We start from the raw sequence: 19,660 nt of genomic DNA, 5'->3' as shown, positions 1-19,660 counted from the left end.
AATGAAGCGTATACTAAATTGCTAAATTACTAGATATAGCCCTCTTATTCCGTTAAACTTATGCTACTATAATACGACCACAACTTTTTACTAATTCTTTTAATATTTCTATTATAAATCTATAATTATTATATATTTATATAAATATACTAAAGTTATTAACTGATTAGATAAACAAAATTTTAAAATTATTTGAATGTTAACAAATCTGTGCAATACATTACACGGGATTTAAGTTAGTTTACGGTAATAGAAGTAATAGATAGAAAACTATGGCACATTTATATTGGTTTCCCAATAAAAACTCCCAACCATTATTATAAATAGTTGAAAGCGGTATTGTTTGATAGAGGATTAATCGGATAATCGGTAATTAATCGGATCGATTTAAATGAAACATTAATCGAATTTGTTTAATAAAATATAAAAATAATTAATTTATTAAATTAAATATATTACTTTAAACAAAAGGTGCAGTGATTAATCTGATTATAACATCGAATCAACAGAGTATATTAAAATGATTAATCAAATAATTAATTCATCAAATCGATGATTTTTAGAATAAAGCTCCCCTGTACTTAGAAGTCGTTTGGTTCACAAGTTCGTATGAGTTTGGAATCAGGAATCGGGTTAGACTGATATGGAGATGAGAAATGATTCCTGATATTATGTGTCTGGTTCGGTACCGGAATGAATCTGTTTTATTTTAAATATAATCAATATTTCAATTTTGATTATAATATTATATGCAAGTATACATTGTACATTGAAATTAAATTCTTACACAATTTAAAAAATAAAAATTTACTAAGGAAGTATATGATTAGTAAAATATAATTTAACCAATTAATAATAATTTAATATTTTTTAATAAATTAAATCTTAAAATTTGCATTAGATAAATATTAGTATAATTTTTTAAAAAATTAAATAATATTTCAAATTTAAAACATGTGTACATAAATTATATTTAATCATAAAAATAAAGATGAATAATAAAAGTAAATATGATACTTATCAAATATGGGTTTTAACTAATACAAATCATAAACCAAACATTAGGTATGATTGGGAATGAACAAAACTCGTAACTAATATTCAAATTCTCTCGACCAAACGACCCCTTAGATTTCTTTAATTCATGTCTAGTTCCGGGGTATCAACTTTACATCTCCACCGTCAATAAGAATCTTCTAGAGTCTATATATACTGGCATCCCTTTCCTTCAATTGTATAAATTGTATCTGTGCCATTGCTCTCCATATATTCATTTACACTCCAAAGTTACCAAAACGCAATTCCCTTAAGCAAAAACAATCAATTCTACCAATCGATCATATCAACAAAATGGCTATCTGCCTACAATTTTCCAAGGAGGTAATCAAGTTGTTTTTGTCATTCATCACCTTTCATCTTTCTTAAATTTTTCGCTTACAATTGATATCTTATATACTACAATTTAGTTTCGTATAAAAAAGGAGAAGTTTGTTTAAATTTGTTGTTGATTTCGTTGATTTGAAATTGCAGGAGGGAAGCAAATACAAAGGAGAAGAAGAAGAAGAAGAAGAGTGCAGTCTAGATGGTTCAGTTGATTGCTATGGACGACCCGCAATCCGAGAAACAAGTGGTCGATGGTTCGCTGGAACCATTATTCTTGGTAAGCTGCTGCCTAGCCTACTAGTTCCCCAAACACACACTAGCTCACTGTCACTGACCTCACTCAACTGTTGTTATGTTTCAAAGTGGAGGCGCTGATATACACCAGTACTTATCTCTTTAATTTTTTAATTTATGTTTGACACTTATGTGTTTCATCTTTATCTCTTATACATATACTCTATTGTTCTATTTTCCAACAGAAACTGTTATAAGCTGGCCTGTATATTGTTTTTTTAGTTAGAACACCTGTTGCAGGGGAGCCAAAATATTGAACCACTACACCTATAGTTATGATGCACCGATGAGAAATTAATTACTCTATAACTTTTAGATTCCGATACCATAATTTGTTAGATGCACTTAACCGAAAATCTGTTAAATTTCATATTCCCAAATCCCATCTGACTTTATTATTAGAAGAGTAAAGCTCATTGTATATCATTTTCTGGTATTGGTTTTTTTCTTCTTTAAAAAAAATGTATTCAATTAAAAGCATTGGGTTGGTTCTAGTTTTGTGGGCCACCAGTTAATTACCAGAAATGATGGAAAATCTCTTTCAATAACCTAAATTAGTCTGTTACAAACTAGACCCATTCAGTTTCAAACGAAAACAAGGTGTTTTCTTTCTTAAGTATATTTATGTTAATTTAAAAGAATATTTATTAGTCAATAACCTAAAATATATTTATGTTAATTTAAAATGGGTTTTTAACATATTTATTCTTATATAATAATATTATTAGTCATTATAAAAGAAAAAAAAATATTTCAGTAAATGTCATGCTGTCACTTCTTTAGGAAAGTATTATTTTCAGAGCAACATTTTAAATTTCAGAGCATTAAAAAGACAAATGACCCCTAATACAATAATAAACAAATTAAAAACCAACATGAGAGCTTTTCCGTCCTTCCAATAACATTTTGCTCTAGAATTTAAAATTTTGTACCGTAAATAACACTACCCTTCTTTTATCATCTTACAAGTGTAATTACAAAATAAAAAGAACTATACTACTTTTTTTGGATAAGGACTATGTTGCAGCAAAAAAATGAAGTGCTTATTTCACTAGAATTATCAGTGGTGTTAGTATAGACACGTGTCAGTATTTGCGTGAAATATGCATGCACACTTCCTTAATTCTAGACAGAGTTACGTTCAAGAGTGAGGATGGTATTAAATTCATATTTGCATGCATGAAGTAGAATGGTGACACGTGTACCCTGTGTCGCTCCTTCATGCCACATGTGTGTTTTAGCTAACTGGACTTTACTTTAGTTTCCGTTACATATTCCTTTCCGTCCAATTTTGAGTCTCCTTTCCGTTTTCTATTTTTAGTTCCATTTCTATTTCAGCTTTCCAGCACAAAACACCATTTTTACTACTACGTTAATGCTTTTATGAATTCACAAGATGTGTATGTTCAGTATCATTTTCCTAATACTCCAATACGATCACATACTTACTTTAAATTTGTTTATGTATTTTAAAGTGCATTGATCACGTAATTACGTACTTTTTTAAAACTTTTTTAAATAAATATTTACTAATGGAATCTATATAAGATTTAAAAAAAAGTTTAGAAATGCAAGTGAACGATGAATTAGTAATTTCAAAATATCTAGGAGTACTTCAAATATAAACTGTTTTTATGGAGTTGCGCCTGATGGAGATGAGCGAAGGCGAATTTATGCGGGGACCAACGTGACTTGTGCCCTCACAGAACAAAAAATTAGCAATTTTTTATTAATATTTTAATGTATAAATATTTATATTTTATAAAGTGGCCCCATTAAAAAAATATTAAGGGACCCTATAATACTAGTAAATCTTTATAATTTTTTGAGTCATATTTAATTTTATTTATAGTTATATGATCATAAATTAGAGATTATATGGTTGATATACTAATTTTAGCACCTACATTTTTAAAAAAAACTGGTAAAAATGACAAAAAAAAGTTTTAAATTTCGACAACTGACACATAACATAGTCACTACATAACATAGTCACTTAAGGCCACTAGAAGACGAGGGTTTATTTACATTAATTTTATAACCAGCTAATTACATACAGGGTTCTTCCATCGAGATAAATTGTTGCGCTGCTTATAACATGCATGGCATTTTTTTGAATTAACACTTTAACAGTGAATCAAGGATTGGCTACTCTGGCATTCTTTGGTGTTGGGGTCAATCTGGTGCTGTTCTTAACAAGAGTCCTGCAGCAAAGCAATTATGAGGCTGCTAACAACGTTAGCAAATGGACTGGAACTGTCTACATTTTCTCTCTTGTCGGTGCTTTCCTCAGTGATTCCTACTGGGGAAGATACAAAACGTGTGCCGTGTTTCAGGCCATTTTCGTCATTGTAAGTAATTACTCTTAATCTAATTTGTCTTTCAATACTAAGTTGCAACCCCTGTTCAAGTAAACTCAATTTAAGGAAATGGTGGAACTAGTAACCTGACGTATATGGCTGTCGAGAATCATTCTTGGCATATTTTGTCGCGTTTATACTAAGTCGATAGCCCCTCATTAAAAAACCGTATTTAATGAAATACCATCTATCATATATTGTCCAAACTGGTAAGCTTGCCTACCGGTCGAGAATTTTTCAAACACTGCACGTATTCATTGCAGCCACGTTTATATAAGACTGAGCATCCTTTTTGGCAGTTCTATTGTGTTTATGGCGAAACTGATGGACAGAACACAGTCGCCAAATAATGTGTAACACATAATTTTGACCTTCACTGTTATAATTTCCATCTAACTTTTCCTGATCAGCATGAAATGAATACCAGATTAACTAGTACTGATATCTTCAGCAGTTTGTTACTGTTTTTATCACTCAATGCTATATATTTGATCTCTTAAAATGACAAAGAAGACCAAAGGTTCACTTCAGATTACTGGTCCCTGAAGAAACTTTAGACTTTATTCTTCTAATTTGAATTCTAATTGTGTACATTACAGGGTTTAGTAGGACTATCAGCGGCAACAAATCTTTTCCTAATAAAGCCTAAAGGTTGTGGGACTCCAGATACACCATGTGGATCACATTCAAGCTGGGAAATTGCGTTGTTTTATCTATCCATTTATATGATTGCTCTGGGGAATGGAGGATACCAACCAAATATTGCAACATTTGGGGCTGATCAGTTTGATGAGGAGAACATCCAGGAAGGACGTTCGAAGGTGTCGTTTTTCAGCTACTTTTACTTGGCCTTGAACCTAGGGTCTCTTTTCTCGAACACTGTATTGGTATTTTTTGAGGACAAGGGACTTTGGGCTCTAGGATTTTGGACTTCGGCAGCCTCTGCTTTTGCTGCATTAGTCCTGTTTCTTGCAGGCACATCAAGGTACAGGCATTTTAAGCCAAGTGGTAACCCACTTTCTAGAGTTTTCCAAGTCTTTGCTGCTGCGATGAAGAAGTGGCGAGTTGAATTGGCTCATGAAGAAGAGAATTTCTATGAAGTTGGAGGCAAGGATAATCTGTCGAATGGTGCCAGGAGGATTCTTCACACTCATGAATTTAAGTAAGTGATGCTAATCGAGTGAAGAACACATGTAGTATACATAAAGGTTTTTAAGTCAAAGTTACAAAAATATGTATCTAAAAATAAAACATATTTTTCTATATTTCAGATTTTTGGATAAAGCTGCTTTCATTACATCGAGAGATTTCGAGACAGGTCTTTACAATCCGTGGCAGCTCTGCCCAATTTCTCAAGTTGAAGAAGTGAAATGTATCTTAAGACTGCTCCCGATTTGGCTATGCACCATCCTTTATTCAGTGGTTTTCACTCAGATGGCCTCGCTCTTTGTCGTGCAAGGTGAAGCTATGACAAGTAAACTGTCAAATTTTCGAATCCCCCCAGCCAGCATGTCTAGCTTCGACATTCTCAGCGTAGCAACTTTCATATTCCTGTACAACAGAGTTATCAGTCCTCTGCTTAGCAGATCCAGAAAGACAAAGGTAGAATCTAAGGGGCTCACCCAACTTCAAAGGATGGGGGTTGGACTCGTAATAGCAGTAATGGCTATGGTTTCAGCCGGAATAGTAGAGATTTACAGACTCGAGTATGCCCAAAAGGATTGCAAACACTGCAGTGGCTCAAGCTCCTTGAGCATATTTTGGCAAATTCCTCAGTATGCTCTAGTAGGAGCTTCGGAAGTTTTTATGTATGTAGGTCAACTGGAATTCTTCAATGCACAAACACCAGATGGGCTCAAGAGCTTCGGAAGTGCACTTTGCATGACGTCGATCTCCCTTGGGAACTACGTAAGTAGCCTACTCGTGACAGCGGTTATGAAAATATCAACCAAAGATCACATGCCTGGATGGATTCCTGGAAATCTCAACTATGGACACCTAGACAGATTCTACTTCCTGTTGGCTGGTTTGACTGGTCTAGACTTTGTAGCCTACATATTTTGTGCTAAATGGTACAAGAATATAAAGCTTGAAAGCAAGTACGAGGAAAATGAAAAGGGCAACTTTGAAGCCTAAGGACCCAACTAAGATTTTCATAGAGACTCTGTTGAGAAGTTGAGAGGAATTAGACTCCTAATAGAGAGAATTTTGTATGCTACACTCAGAATTCGATCTGCAGTTCTTGAACATTGAAGAATTCGATATGCAGTTCTTAAACTTTGAAGAAATAGATCAGAAAAGTGGCATATGGGCATAACCTCTTTCGACTACGGTGAATTAGTCTGTTGTTGATTGAAGGAATGTACATATCCCTGAATTTCATTTCGTGATTTGGTTGTATGTTCATGGAATAAGTGTGTACAAGAGTCCTTAAAAATATGTATGTCTTGTGACTTCTCAGCAGGTTTCGTAAAACTTACATATCTAAGAGAGGGTATCATTTTCATGTAATTAAAAGTGCATTGCTAGGTATTCAGCTTACATTTAGTTGGCTGTTTATTGTTAAATATGCTTAACAGTAGAAAGGTGCTTCCTAGTTCTATGTTCGTAAAAATTGCCACCCCCCTCCTTGACAAAATCAATCATAAAACGTAAATCATGCTCCCTTAGCTTGGTAAGTCAAAATCCTGTGCCAATCGAATTTTCAGTCATTTTTTCTCCTGGTACCAATTTAACTCTCCGCTTGTTTCATTGCAAAACAAGTACTTGTAAAGACCAAGGTTACAACTTGGATTGACAGGCCTATACCTCAATATATTGCAATGAAACAGGACTTATGCTGCTTAAGCAATAGAAATCCAAAGTTCTAGTGCTCGTGGCCCTTTACCCCCAAATACTACCCAACTGGAATTGGAGAACAATGAACCAAAGTCCGGCTTGAGATGAGTGTATCCGAAAAACACCAACTTTAAGTTTATTTTCTGCATATTCCTCGAAAAATTACAAAGGAAATGAAATTTATGTAATACATCCTGCTTATATGGCTAAAACAGAGTTTGTTGATACTGGTTGATAAAAAAAGGCATAAACAACCTCCCTCACCCCCTCCCAAAACGAAAGCAGGACATACATGATAACGTGATTAACAGAGAAACTAAATTTACATTTCATGTTATAAAAAACTTCAAAATTTGTCATTAGCATAAAAAATTTCATCTACAAAAGTAATCATATGTAACAGGAAAATAGAGGGGGGAAAATAAGACATTCCACATGTTTGCATGACATAAATAAAATGAGACTCGGAAGCATTTTTTAGGAACTACCATGTCATAAGAAATAAATCAACCTTGAACCTGCCGAACTTGAATATGGTGACTTGATTCTCGACGCCAGATTGGCTGTGCTCCACTTTGGACAAGAGTTACATATTCTCCATCCTTGATCAGATTCTTACTCTGACGCCAAAAAGAAAGGGAGATAAAAAAAAGTACATGGCAAAAGCAGTAAAAGTAAAAGAATAATAGGAAAAACATCTCTCACCACTAAAAGCCTCAAAGCTCGAGAAAATGTCTCCTCCGCATCGTCTGAGAACTCCATATATATGGGCATCAATCCGTGATAGAGAACCAGTCTCTGCTTAACCCTTGGTCTGCCAAGCCATGAGATGCCTCTTGTTAGTTAAAAGTCAAAACAGGGTACTTTAAATATATTGATTTTTAGAACTATGACAAGAAACAGAAAATTAGGATTGATATTGATGAATACATGAGTTCATATACAATAGTGCAGTTAGTTGCCACAAGATATGTCAATAAAAATCACATAACAATTATTGGAGGAAGAGGTAGCATAATCATTTGGTCAAGATAGGTTTAGAGTGTTAGTTGGGACTTTTGATAGGTTTTCCTCATCCTTTGTTAAGAGAAAAATTGTTGGAAAGAGAGCCACTGGTAGTGTAAGACTATACATGTGTTTCAAACAAATTGATTTATGAGAACAAATTATGTCACTTCCCAATAATGAGCAACAAAACTTGCTGTAAGAAAAATATGGTATTACGAGGAAACGTAAGCTAAAAATTGTAAAATAGATACACAGCTACTTAAATAATAGCCAGATATATATCTAATTGCCCAAAGAGGCTGAGGCAAGATCTAACCATTTCTTACACTATTTTTTGGCAGACTTGTCAATAGGTCATGTATTGGTGGCAACTTAAGATTAGACATATCATACTCTATATTATTAAAGACGAAATATTGAAAGTTTTATCGGTAATTTGGTCGGGCGGTCTTTAATCTGGTCACACACAGATATATACAAACACTATTTATATGAGCTTAATTGAGTATATACAAACACTACTTACACGAGTTTTAATACTAAACACACACACAAATATATATATAGGCAAATGATCAAATAAAAACTAAATTTAAAATAGAAACTATATATATATATATGCTATATTGTTTATTCAAAATATAAACATAATACAACCAATACAATAAATTTTACAAATTAATTCAATTTGACGAATGATATATATGTACATATATTAAAAAATAAATAATATTATTATAATACTCCCTCCGTCCCAAAAGGGTTAACCCACTTTCCTTTTATGTACGTCCCAAAAAAAATGAACTTGTCTTTTAAAACATATGTTTAAGAATTTTACAACCACATTCTTTAAAATATGCCTAGGTGTCATCCATCCACTAGTTCAACATTGTGTGGCTGATAATGAATCTAGGGGAGTCAAACTAGAATTTCTTAAAAATCGTATGAATTTGAGCAGCTCAACCAATACGGGACAGAGGGAGTATATGATTATATTTATTAAAAATATAAAATTAAAGAACATCATGCACCACACAGGTTATAAGCTTGTTTAAAATTAACCACTTAAAGTTGCTTTCATTGGTTCAATTTCTAGTATATATAACTGCAAGAACATCTAAAACAACAATCATAGATTTATCTAGTAGGTGAACAATGAAGCACTTCCAAAAAAATACTTGATAGGTTTTACTATAACTCTTAAGGAAGTCCAGCATGTCACACTAAACTAAGAAGGTTAAGCAACACATCAGTTTGTATTTGTAGAGTACATGACTATCGTGTATCGTGAAGTCGTAAATTAAATGCTTACTTTAAACTAAAAGCATTTTTCTTGTCTTACAATATTCTGTACTTACTCATTGGTAAATGCAAAGATTATTGAGGATGGACGATAATGGCTCAAGTGTATGGCCATGGAGCCTGTTCTTGTGAAGACAATCATTGGAGTCGCCAGAGTATTTGCCATGGTGGTAGCATGGAATGCAAACATTTCACCCATATGGCTCTGGCAAGAAAATATTAATTAAGCACGGGTATACAAATAATATGACTAGACTATACAAAAGTAATCCGTATTGTTTCCAAGTAAATGAAATTGACACATTTTAGCTTTCTTCAGTTCACCATAGATTGCACCAACATTATAATAAAAATTCAGAATTGTGAACCTTGTACACATTGAACTGCCCAGCAGGATTATCCCTTACAGGTAGACTTGACTCAGTTCTCAATGCCACGGTATGCATTACTTTAACAGCTTTCAGTGGAAACCTAAAGTCGATATCAAGATAAATCAACTGTGGACTTGACAAAATTGCTCTTGGAGCAATTACTTCCAATAAGCAAGACAGTTTATCAAATTTAACAAGATGCCTCGGAGATATTCAAAAGATATTCGCTAAAAAGGTCCCGGTACAAGCATATTTTCATTAATTCATTCCATTGACCTTAGGAAAAAAATATACTTAATGGCACAAAATAAAGCAGGATAACTTACTTTCCGTGAGCAGTTTCTCCTGAAAGCATGACGGCATCTGCACCTTCTTTTACTGCAATTGCAATATCAGATACTTCTGCCCTTGTTGGCGTCGGGTGATCAATCATGCTTTCTAGCATATTTGTTGCTACTATCACTGGTTTCTGCGCACTGCGACACCTTCGGATAATATCTTCCTATATTAACATCATTTGTTAGTTCTCATTCAGATGGCATAATGTATATATATACATGATCAAGGTTGTTGGCTGAATTCCGTACAAAGTGACGCCCTCAATCTCATCAAATATCATTCGCTACTCCTTAATAACACCAGACCCCGGAGACAAACAGCTACAAGGTTAGTTAGTTCTATCGTACTTAACAAGAATAAATATATTGAGGAAAAAACTCCGGAATATCTATCCGTTTAGCCATCTGAAATTAAGGGAAAGCATGTTGCAACTCTCTCTACATTTTTCCTAATTTTCAGGTAGGGGTGTGTCAGTGATTCAGCTATTCATAAGCTATTCAAGCTATGCTAGTAAAATATTAATCGACAATAAGTGAGCCAAGCTCAAGTTGTTGGGGTACCGTTTGAGTACTTCATCTAGCTGAGCTCCAAAAAAACTACTCAAGTTTTTATTTATTTTTATTGTTTATATATAATACATACTAGCGGAGTGCACGTACGTAAATAAATAAAATCTAAATATGAATTAATAGACACACATGTATATTACCAGGCAAATTCTATATTGGATTCAATATAAACATATAATCTTATATATAAGTAAATCATACATAAAAATAACATATATTTAGTATTACTAGTACTTCTAAAACATCAAAGTGTAACATGATTGCAACAAAATCTCAAATTAAATAGCACAAATGGAACATTATAATTGAGTAACTATTAAATAAGAGATAACATACATATATTATCACATGTAACTATAAATAAAAATTAAGATAAAAAAAACACAAAAATATGAGCATATGTAGAATATCATAAATAATTTCAAATACGAATTAAGATAATTAAAACTTTAATATGATTGAAATATATTTTAAATACAAATCGACATGCAGAGAATATTTTTATATTTCAATACCTATTATTAAAGTTTATGTTTTCATTTTATTAATTCAGTCCATAAAAATAACAAATTCATATTATTACGGTCTAAGATCTTATATTAAAATTTACACATTCATATTATTCTAATTTGATCCAAAAGACCAAATAATCTAAATTATTATCGTAACTCAGCCCAATAAGACCAACCCTGACTACCAAACTTTAAAACTTTATGTAAATATATATTAGCTCAAGGTAAAATATCATATATGAGATTTTGTAAGTATTTATACTACTAGTTGAGCTTTCGAGAATTAACAATAAAATAAAATAAAATCGAGTTTTTAAGCCGAGCTCGAGCGTAATGAATTTTTGAAGAGTCTGGCTTTGAGTTTAATATTCATGGTCTAAGTTACCCGGACTCAGGTGCGGGTGTCGGATACGGGAGCGGATCCAAGTGTCAGACTCTTAATTTTAAAAAAATTAGAATTCATGGATATGGATCCAAAATTGGACACAGGTGTACGGATTCGAAATATAACATTAACATAGGCGAAAGTATGTCTACTTTTTATTATACATAACATTTGTAAATTCATGTTTACTACCACATAAAATAAACATATACATAATTGTTTATGTCATAACACAAAACAAAAGGATAACATGAAAATACTAATCCATAAACATCCCTCCCTATAATTAAGAGGATTAAGTTGTTGTGAGGCCTTGTAAATCATATTGGACTAGATTTCTTAAGGTCAAAATGTCCGGTTTCCATCCGAAGGATCCGACTCAGATCCCATACCCACACCCATGTCATGTCCGAAGGACACGGGTATAAGGGCAAAATTGAAGAGTCCCGGTAACTTAGTTCATGGTTGACTATATATAATCATATAATTTATTTACATATAAGCCCAATTGTCACGGGATTATTTTGTTTTATTTTCCCTAAAAGTAATTTAACCACCACATATATTGAGGGACTTGATTATTGAAACATCTTTATAGAATATGTCCTACACTTTTTATTGGTTTAGTTACATAAAACATCTTTTATAGAATATGTCCTACATCACACCCACATTAGAAAAAATTCACCTGGCCTGATAAAGCCTACCCACTGCTGTTCCTAGAGGTTTTTAATTAGGTTATAAAGAACTGAACAATCTGGTAAATAAAAAGCCTGCAATCTGCATAATGATCTGTGAGTAGCCACTAATCTATTATCCTCTAGGAAGGAGACCCGAAAAACTAGATAAGCGCGCATATATCTGAAAGGACAATCATCACAATCCCTCTAATCAGGAGCACTAAAGCATCCAAGATTTCTGGATTCGCCTGTGGCCGAGTATTATGCTATAGATTAGGCTGATGAAATTCGAGTTTAAGAAATCAGAAATTCGTATAGTTCTAAAGAATTTATTCTTTTCACGAAAGAGAATAATGTCACATCACATTGAAATGTCTTCATAGTAACACCATCCAAACCCCGCGATATAATCAAACATTCACCAGATACTCCAATTTTAATTCCTCAAGTAGGAGAAACGCTAATATGTAGTAAATTTTTTAACACTTTATCCTCTCCAAGAACTACTATGTTCATTTACAACCAATCACAACGATATGTGTTAAATACACTAAGATTAGTTTCTAAATCTAGCTTATTTCTTTCTATATATATATATACATATATTTATTTATATACCTGTAACAAAGGGACTTCCTCAATTGGCAATTCAGCTCCTAGGTCTCCGCGAGCCACCATTGCCTAAGAGAATCCATAGAAGCTTAGATAGATATTAACTGTTTAAGAAAAAGAGGGATATGCAGTGGTTGTAGAAATGAACAAGTCAGGAACTTTGTGGTTGTACTTAATTGGTATATATTTAATATAATTATTTTTAAGAATCACCTTGTACAGTTAAAAGCCTTTACTTTAAGTAGTACTCTCATTTGAAGCTCTATCAGGGACATATAGATGAATATATATCCAGCTGCATAGACTTAATAAGGGAGAACATTAACATTTCAAGTATATAGGTGGCCTGCTTATGTTAAGACAAATATTTTGTCAGAGATATATAGCATAATCAATTGTGCAAGGGTCATTACTCTCTAGAGGATCCTCATAATGTAATTTTTTTCTAGAAGAGACCGTATATATTACATTTTTGTCTAAGCAACAGCAAACCTACATGTGCAACAAACTTGACCTTCAATAAATAATAACATTTCTATAGTCCGTAGCGCATTGATAGTAAAAACTACTGTACTCTTCAATTATCTTTCTGAGTTATATCCGTAAAATAGGCCACGGAATTTCGGGTATTTCTTACAAATGAAGCTGTCCTCTTTGAAATTAAAATATAATACACTCAACAAAATTCTCCACTCTACAGTAACTTTCTTTTCATTAATATTGGTTTTCCTCCTGTTCGCCATTTATTAATTTTTTAGGATCCTTTAATATAGAAATAGAGAACAAATCATACAAAGTGGAAAATTACTGATTAGCGAGATATCAAAATAAGCAAGACATTTAATCATACACCGATGATAAAAAAGAAAACTGTCTAAGTATGTAAAAAAAGCTCACCCCATCACATGCAGAAATTATAGAAGGAAGATTTGGTATGGAGTCTGCACTCTCAATTTTCACTATCACATGAATATCAGCATTGCAGCCTGCATCAGATAATAAAGCAAAAGGCAGGCTATGAAGACTGTTTGACAGGAGTACTTAAACAAAAGGAAAAATATGGAGATCTGGAAACATACTTCTGAGATAATCTTTAAGCTGATGTACCACCTGTGCATCTTTTACAAATGAAACAGCATAAAAATCAATTTGATTGTCCACCCCAAACTTAATATCTTCCCAATCTTTGTCTGTAACATAAAAAGTTATTCTTAGCATGATCATGAAACCAGAAAGTAGAAATAGTGGCAAAATTAATGAAGTCATATCAAGCAACTGACCAGTTATTGAGGGTAGAGTTGCACTTTTTCCACGTACATTTAAATGCCTCCTTGACTTCAGTTCTCCTCCATCAACTACGTTGCACTTAACTGTATCTTTTGTCTTTGATTTCACAGCTAATGACATCATCCCGCCTAGAACAAAGAAAATAACTCCAACTTTCATGTCCAACATGAGACTTACAACTAGTTACTTCCTCTTCTATTTAGGTGAGTAGTTTAGATGATTAATGATAATTGAGTTGGCTGATTATGGTAGTTAGGTACTTAGGTTATCTGATCAGCTAATTTTGTAGGTGTATAAAATACACTGATGAAAACAGATATAATTTATTGGACATTAATTTTTCTATACCAATTTCTGCCTCCTAGTATTCTACTGAGTAAATTACAATTGGACATTAAGTTCCTTCAGTATATATCTATTTACCGTCAACTAGCACTATATCTCCATCCTCCACATCATTAACAAAGTCATCATAATTAACACTAACAGTGTTTTCTGTGCTGACTCCTCTTTTTATAGTAAAGCTGAATTCTTGTCCTTCTTTCAGAAGTATTGGTTTTGGCACATCTCCACTTCTAACCTCGGGTCCCTGAATCAAAAAAAAAGATCAGGGAAAAAAGCATCCCTCTGTCAATTGATACAATATTGATTAACGTAAGCAGGAGGTTGTACATTCGTGTTAGACAAACTCATGTAAACATCTGAGCACATGTGTACCTGCAGGTATGCACACGGGTACATGGAAGGTTGAAACACCTGTGTAAATTATGTCTGCGATAATATGTCACCTTGGTCATACAAACTACAACTTCTTGTCTAGAATCCAATCTTGATAACTTTAAATATGTGAATTTTGTTGATCAGCAATTTTACTTATTTTAAGGTGGCCAAAGTCCAAACATGTTAGACTGCCTAAGTAACAACTAGCGCATATGAGATGAGCACCCCAAACACCTATGTACTACACGACTGTAATCTATAGGTATATAATTAACCAGGTCAAGTGTACTAATATCATCCAAAACTTTACTAGGACACTTATTTATGGTGTGTAGTGCGGACTATAGGCATATTGTTGTTATAGTTTTGTTCATAAATAGAGCCATTAGAAAAAAGAGCATAACTATGGAAATATACCTTTGTATCTAACATTATGGCTACGACCTTGTCCTCAAACTGAGCATTGTACTCTTTAACAAGGTCAATGGTTTTCTGGTGTGAAGCATGATCGCCGTGGGACATATTTAGACGAGCCACATTCATTCCAGTTTCAGCGAGCTTCCATATCATTTCACGTGAACTTGTAGAAGGACCAATTGTGCATACTATCTTTGTTTTTCTTGAAACACTTGAAGTCGATGGAGACTGCCCCTGAATATAATCACTAGACTGAAGGTCAAAGGGAGAGTCTAGCTTGTCCTGAACAAAGCCAAATATTAGATTTATATTCACGAATAAGAAAAGGAACGCAGATCTACAGAAAGGAACATCTATAAAACAGGGAGGTACGACACATTACATCCAATAGTCGAAGATGAGACTTAAACTAATCTTAATTTTATAGCTTAGCTACAGTAATTTTAAATGCTGCTAAGGAGAAACTCATCAGTTAATAAGTCTACAAAAACAGAACATAAGAATGATATTTGAATACACAAAACACATAACTCCGCAACTCCTAATCTAATAATAATGTAAGCAACACTCATCCAATTGTACACATAATAACATAATATAACTGCAAACACATAAAATCACATATATATTTGAACAAATTTATAACAGAATACATAAAATCCTTATTACTCGTAAAAATACACTTGACTCAAAACTCCGCTGCTACTAGTCATCTACAATAACCTAAGAAATACTCATTCAGCTGTGTGTATATATATAAAATCAGTGAACAAATCAATAATAGAAAGACCTAATTGCATACTGTGAATTAAATAAATTAGGCTATATACATATTCAGCTACTTGCAGGATACAGGAGACTGTAACAGAATCAGAATAAATTATAGTTATAAATATTAAAATGAAACAAATGAATAACAGAAGATTCACTTGCAAACAAATCACATATATGATTAAAATTCAAGCTCAATAGATATAGAAAGAAGATATATAGGCGGGAGATACATACAGGAGTGAATGGACCGTTGGGAGAATCAAAATTGGGTTGAGCAATACGCATGGATTTAACATGACTCATTTTTTGCTTGCGGAAACATTTTTTTCGGTCTCGAGAATCGTAAAAAAATTCGGAGGAGAGGCGGTGATCGGAGATGAAGGTTCGAGAAGGTAGTTCCGGTTTCAGCATCGATTGTATGTTGATCGTTGACATCGTTACAACGGTAATGAATTAAACGATTATATATTTACACAAGAGAGAGAGAGAGAGTGACTTGACAGGTGTAGTGGTCTCTGAAAATGTGTGCTAACGAACTCCCTCTAAACTCTGACCAAATATTTCACTCTTTCTCTTCGCACCTGTGCCCTGCTTCCCATCAATATCAAAAAAAAATATTAGAGTAATAATAAAGTATTAAACCAAAATATTGTCTTTTACCAATAAGATATTGAAAATTATTTTAATGTATAAGATAATTAAGGTGATAGATATGTCTAATCAATATTTAATTTATTTTAAATCAAATTTTATATGAAATAAATATGAATAATTTTAGAGGTCTCAATTTAGATATTATTGGCATATGTGTTGTCAAATTACAACGTTTTATTTCTTCTTGTTTAGATAATTCCACGTGGTAGCTAAAAAGAAAATGTGTGATCCGACAATTTTGGATTTTAAGGGCATCAAAATATAAAGCTAGCAGAATATGCTATATTTTTGCAATTTGCTTGTTCAGTGTCATCATAGTTTGTTAAGGTGAGTCCAACTATTTCGTAAAATAACGTCTTTAGTTAATTGATAAATTATCGTTTGATTCAAGACGTGATATCGGGTTAAATTAGTAATGAGATTAAAGTGATATGGAGTTGAGGTATCATATTTGATATTATGTATTTGGTTAAGTGCTGGAATGAACATCTTAAATTTAAAATATTTTAAGTCAATTATTTTAATTTATTTTAATATATAATTTTATTATTATTTTAATATTTTTTTGGTTTATAAATTTATTTTGGTATTAAACAATTACATTTAAATGCTTAAACATAAATTAAAATAGTAATTATAAAGTTAATTCTCATACTACTCTCTCATACCCACCTCTCTGTTTGGGTATGAAAAACCATACCTCGGGGGTTTGAAGAATGCATATTAAACTCTTTTTTTTCTCAACCAAATACCAGGTATGGGTTGGAAATACTGAAACTCATACCTAATTCCAGAATTTGGTGAACCAAATGACCCCTAGTGGTTTGTTCAAGAAAGCCAAAGAGCTATCTATTCTTTGCGATTTCCAAATTCTCTAACTGTAACAAAATCTATGAGTTTTCGAGTGCCAATACGAATTGGATCTCATATCACCTTCTTTATATGAAATTATGTCATTGATTGATTATTATTGACCTTCAAATTTCTCGATTGAGCCTGCAAGTGTTGACTCAGTTGGTTAAAGAGGGGATAACTATCATCTTGGTCACATGTTTGAATCTCACATGAGGAGAATTTATGATCATGCCTCCTAAGTCAGAGCATGTCGCTTTAATGCGATTATCTTGGTTCACGTGGTTTGCAGGCTATTGCGTGAGCACGTGGGGTTTAGTAGTGCACACCCGAAGGGTAACGGCTGCAGGTTCCCTACGATAAAATAAAATAAAATAAAATAAAATAAATTTCCCGAGTGATTTTACCGGCAAACTAGTCGGTGGGAAGGGGCTACACTGATAAGCGGAGATTTTCATGACATAGATAAGTGTCATGTGAAGAAAATAATGTGCCAATGTATTGTCTGGCTTAATATTACGTACTTTTATGTATTATTGTATATTGTATATCACCTTGTACTTAGAATACACATATGAATGCACACACAAGCCGGTGATCTTTTGTTAAATAAGTCTCTACATTTTTTTGAATGAGGGTGAGACTATTTTTACCCTCTCAAGACACTGCTTTATATTAGATATATTTGATAATGTCATGGCTAATATGATTTATGTTTAGTTTTCAGATCTTACTTAACAGGACAAATCAGTACTTAACTGGGAATCAGTACTTATACTGGAAGTCAGGACTTAAGGATATCAGTACTTATATTATCAGGAGATAATCATCAGAAGTTGGATATCAGAACTTAAGTGCTGAAGGACGATCAGATAAGGACAATAGCTGATTAAAGGAAAGAAGATCGAGATAAACATAAGAAGAGATATGCATGAAGAAGGAATATTATGAAGAATGGAATACTTGGAAGAAAAGATATCTGATTGATATATTTTAGGAAGCAGAATTATATTACATATCAATTAGCGATTATCTTGTAACTGTGTAGTATATAAACACATACATAGGGTTTACACTATAAGTGTTATCATATTCGAGAAGATTATTCATTGTAACCCTAGCAGCTCTCGTGATATTTGTTCATCACTGAGAGGTAACAGTTCCATACTGTAACAGAGTTTATTGCTTCAATAAAGTTTGTTTTCTGTTACATAAGATATTAAAGTTCGATTTGATTGTATTTTACACTGTATTCACCCCCTCTACAGTGTGTGTGACCTAACAAGTGGTATCAGAGCTTTACTGTTAACACACATACAGTTAAAGATCCAAACACAATCATGTCTGACACAGAAACTCCAACTAAGCCTACCAAAACTGAAGAACCTCCAAAGACACAAATCCAAAGTCGATATGAAACCATCAGAGTTCCCATACTGAGACCATCTGAATATGCCATATGGAAGGTGAGGATGACCATGTTTCTGGAAGCTACAGATCCAGAATATCTTGATAGAATCAAGGAAGGACCTCACAAACCAACCAAGCTCGCAGTTGCAGTTGCAGGTGAAGCAGCAAAAACCGTACCAAAGGAAAAGAGTTATTATACTACTGAAGATATTGCATCAATTGCTAAGGATGTTAAGGTATGACACTTACTGCATAGTGCCATTGATAATATAATGTCAAACAGGGTAATTAACTGCAAGACTGCTAAAGAGATATGGGATGCTCTGGAAACAAGGTGTCAGGGAACTGATACGATTAAAAAGAACAGGAAGACAATACTCACTCAAGAGTATGAACACTTTGACTCAAAGGCTAATGAATCATTGATTGATTTATATGATAGATTTGTCAAACTCTTGAATGATCTGTCACTGGTTAATAAGGAGTATGATCTTGAAGATTCAAACCTTAAATTCCTGTTAGCTCTTCCTGAATGTTGGGATTTGAAGGCAACAACAATAAGAGACAATTACAATCTTGATGAAACAACTCTTGATGAAATTTATGGAATGCTCAAGACTCATGAACTTGAGATGGAACAAAGAAGTAAGAGGAAAGGAGGAAAGTCAAGGACAGTTGCTCTTAAGGCTGAAGAAGAATCCCCCAAGGCAGCTACCTCAAGGAAAGACAAGGGTAAAGCTCTGTTCACAAAGTCTGATACTGAGTCATCAAGTTCTGAAAGTGATGATGACTCAGATTCTGAAAGCTTGCCTGAGACTGATGCTGGTGAGGAGATAATGAAGCTGTGTGCTCTTATGGTGAAAGGGATCACAAAGATTGCATACAGGAAGTTC

The 19,660-nt window shown here is 33.2% G+C and overlaps 2 protein-coding genes across 2 annotated transcripts; one reads left to right on the top strand and one right to left on the bottom strand.

Annotated features, from left to right (window-relative positions):
- The first annotated feature begins 1,145 nt into the window (after window positions 1–1,145).
- On the top strand, window positions 1,146–6,354 carry LOC141664245 (protein NRT1/ PTR FAMILY 7.3-like). The gene is made up of 5 exons (XM_074470158.1): window positions 1,146–1,380; window positions 1,531–1,660; window positions 3,811–4,028; window positions 4,637–5,199; window positions 5,309–6,354. The coding sequence occupies exons 1-5, from the start codon at window positions 1,351–1,353 to the stop codon at window positions 6,171–6,173; spliced, it is 1,806 nt and encodes a 601-aa protein (XP_074326259.1). The 5' UTR covers window positions 1,146–1,350; the 3' UTR covers window positions 6,174–6,354.
- On the bottom strand, window positions 5,214–16,433 carry LOC141664246 (pyruvate kinase isozyme G, chloroplastic). The gene is made up of 13 exons (XM_074470159.1): window positions 16,086–16,433; window positions 15,078–15,359; window positions 14,364–14,529; window positions 13,934–14,068; window positions 13,733–13,843; window positions 13,551–13,639; window positions 12,660–12,722; window positions 9,883–10,058; window positions 9,554–9,656; window positions 9,242–9,390; window positions 7,581–7,689; window positions 5,660–7,495; window positions 5,214–5,588 (listed from the first exon to the last, which is right to left on the bottom strand). The coding sequence occupies exons 1-12, from the start codon at window positions 16,284–16,286 to the stop codon at window positions 7,382–7,384; spliced, it is 1,698 nt and encodes a 565-aa protein (XP_074326260.1). The 5' UTR covers window positions 16,287–16,433; the 3' UTR covers window positions 5,214–5,588; window positions 5,660–7,381.
- Window positions 16,434–19,660: the final 3,227 nt, after the last annotated feature.

Source organism: Apium graveolens, chromosome 6 (genome assembly GCF_009905375.1).
Source record: "Apium graveolens cultivar Ventura chromosome 6, ASM990537v1, whole genome shotgun sequence".
Taxonomy (NCBI): domain Eukaryota; kingdom Viridiplantae; phylum Streptophyta; class Magnoliopsida; order Apiales; family Apiaceae; genus Apium; species Apium graveolens.
This window is presented reverse-complemented; position numbering and strand designations above follow the sequence as displayed.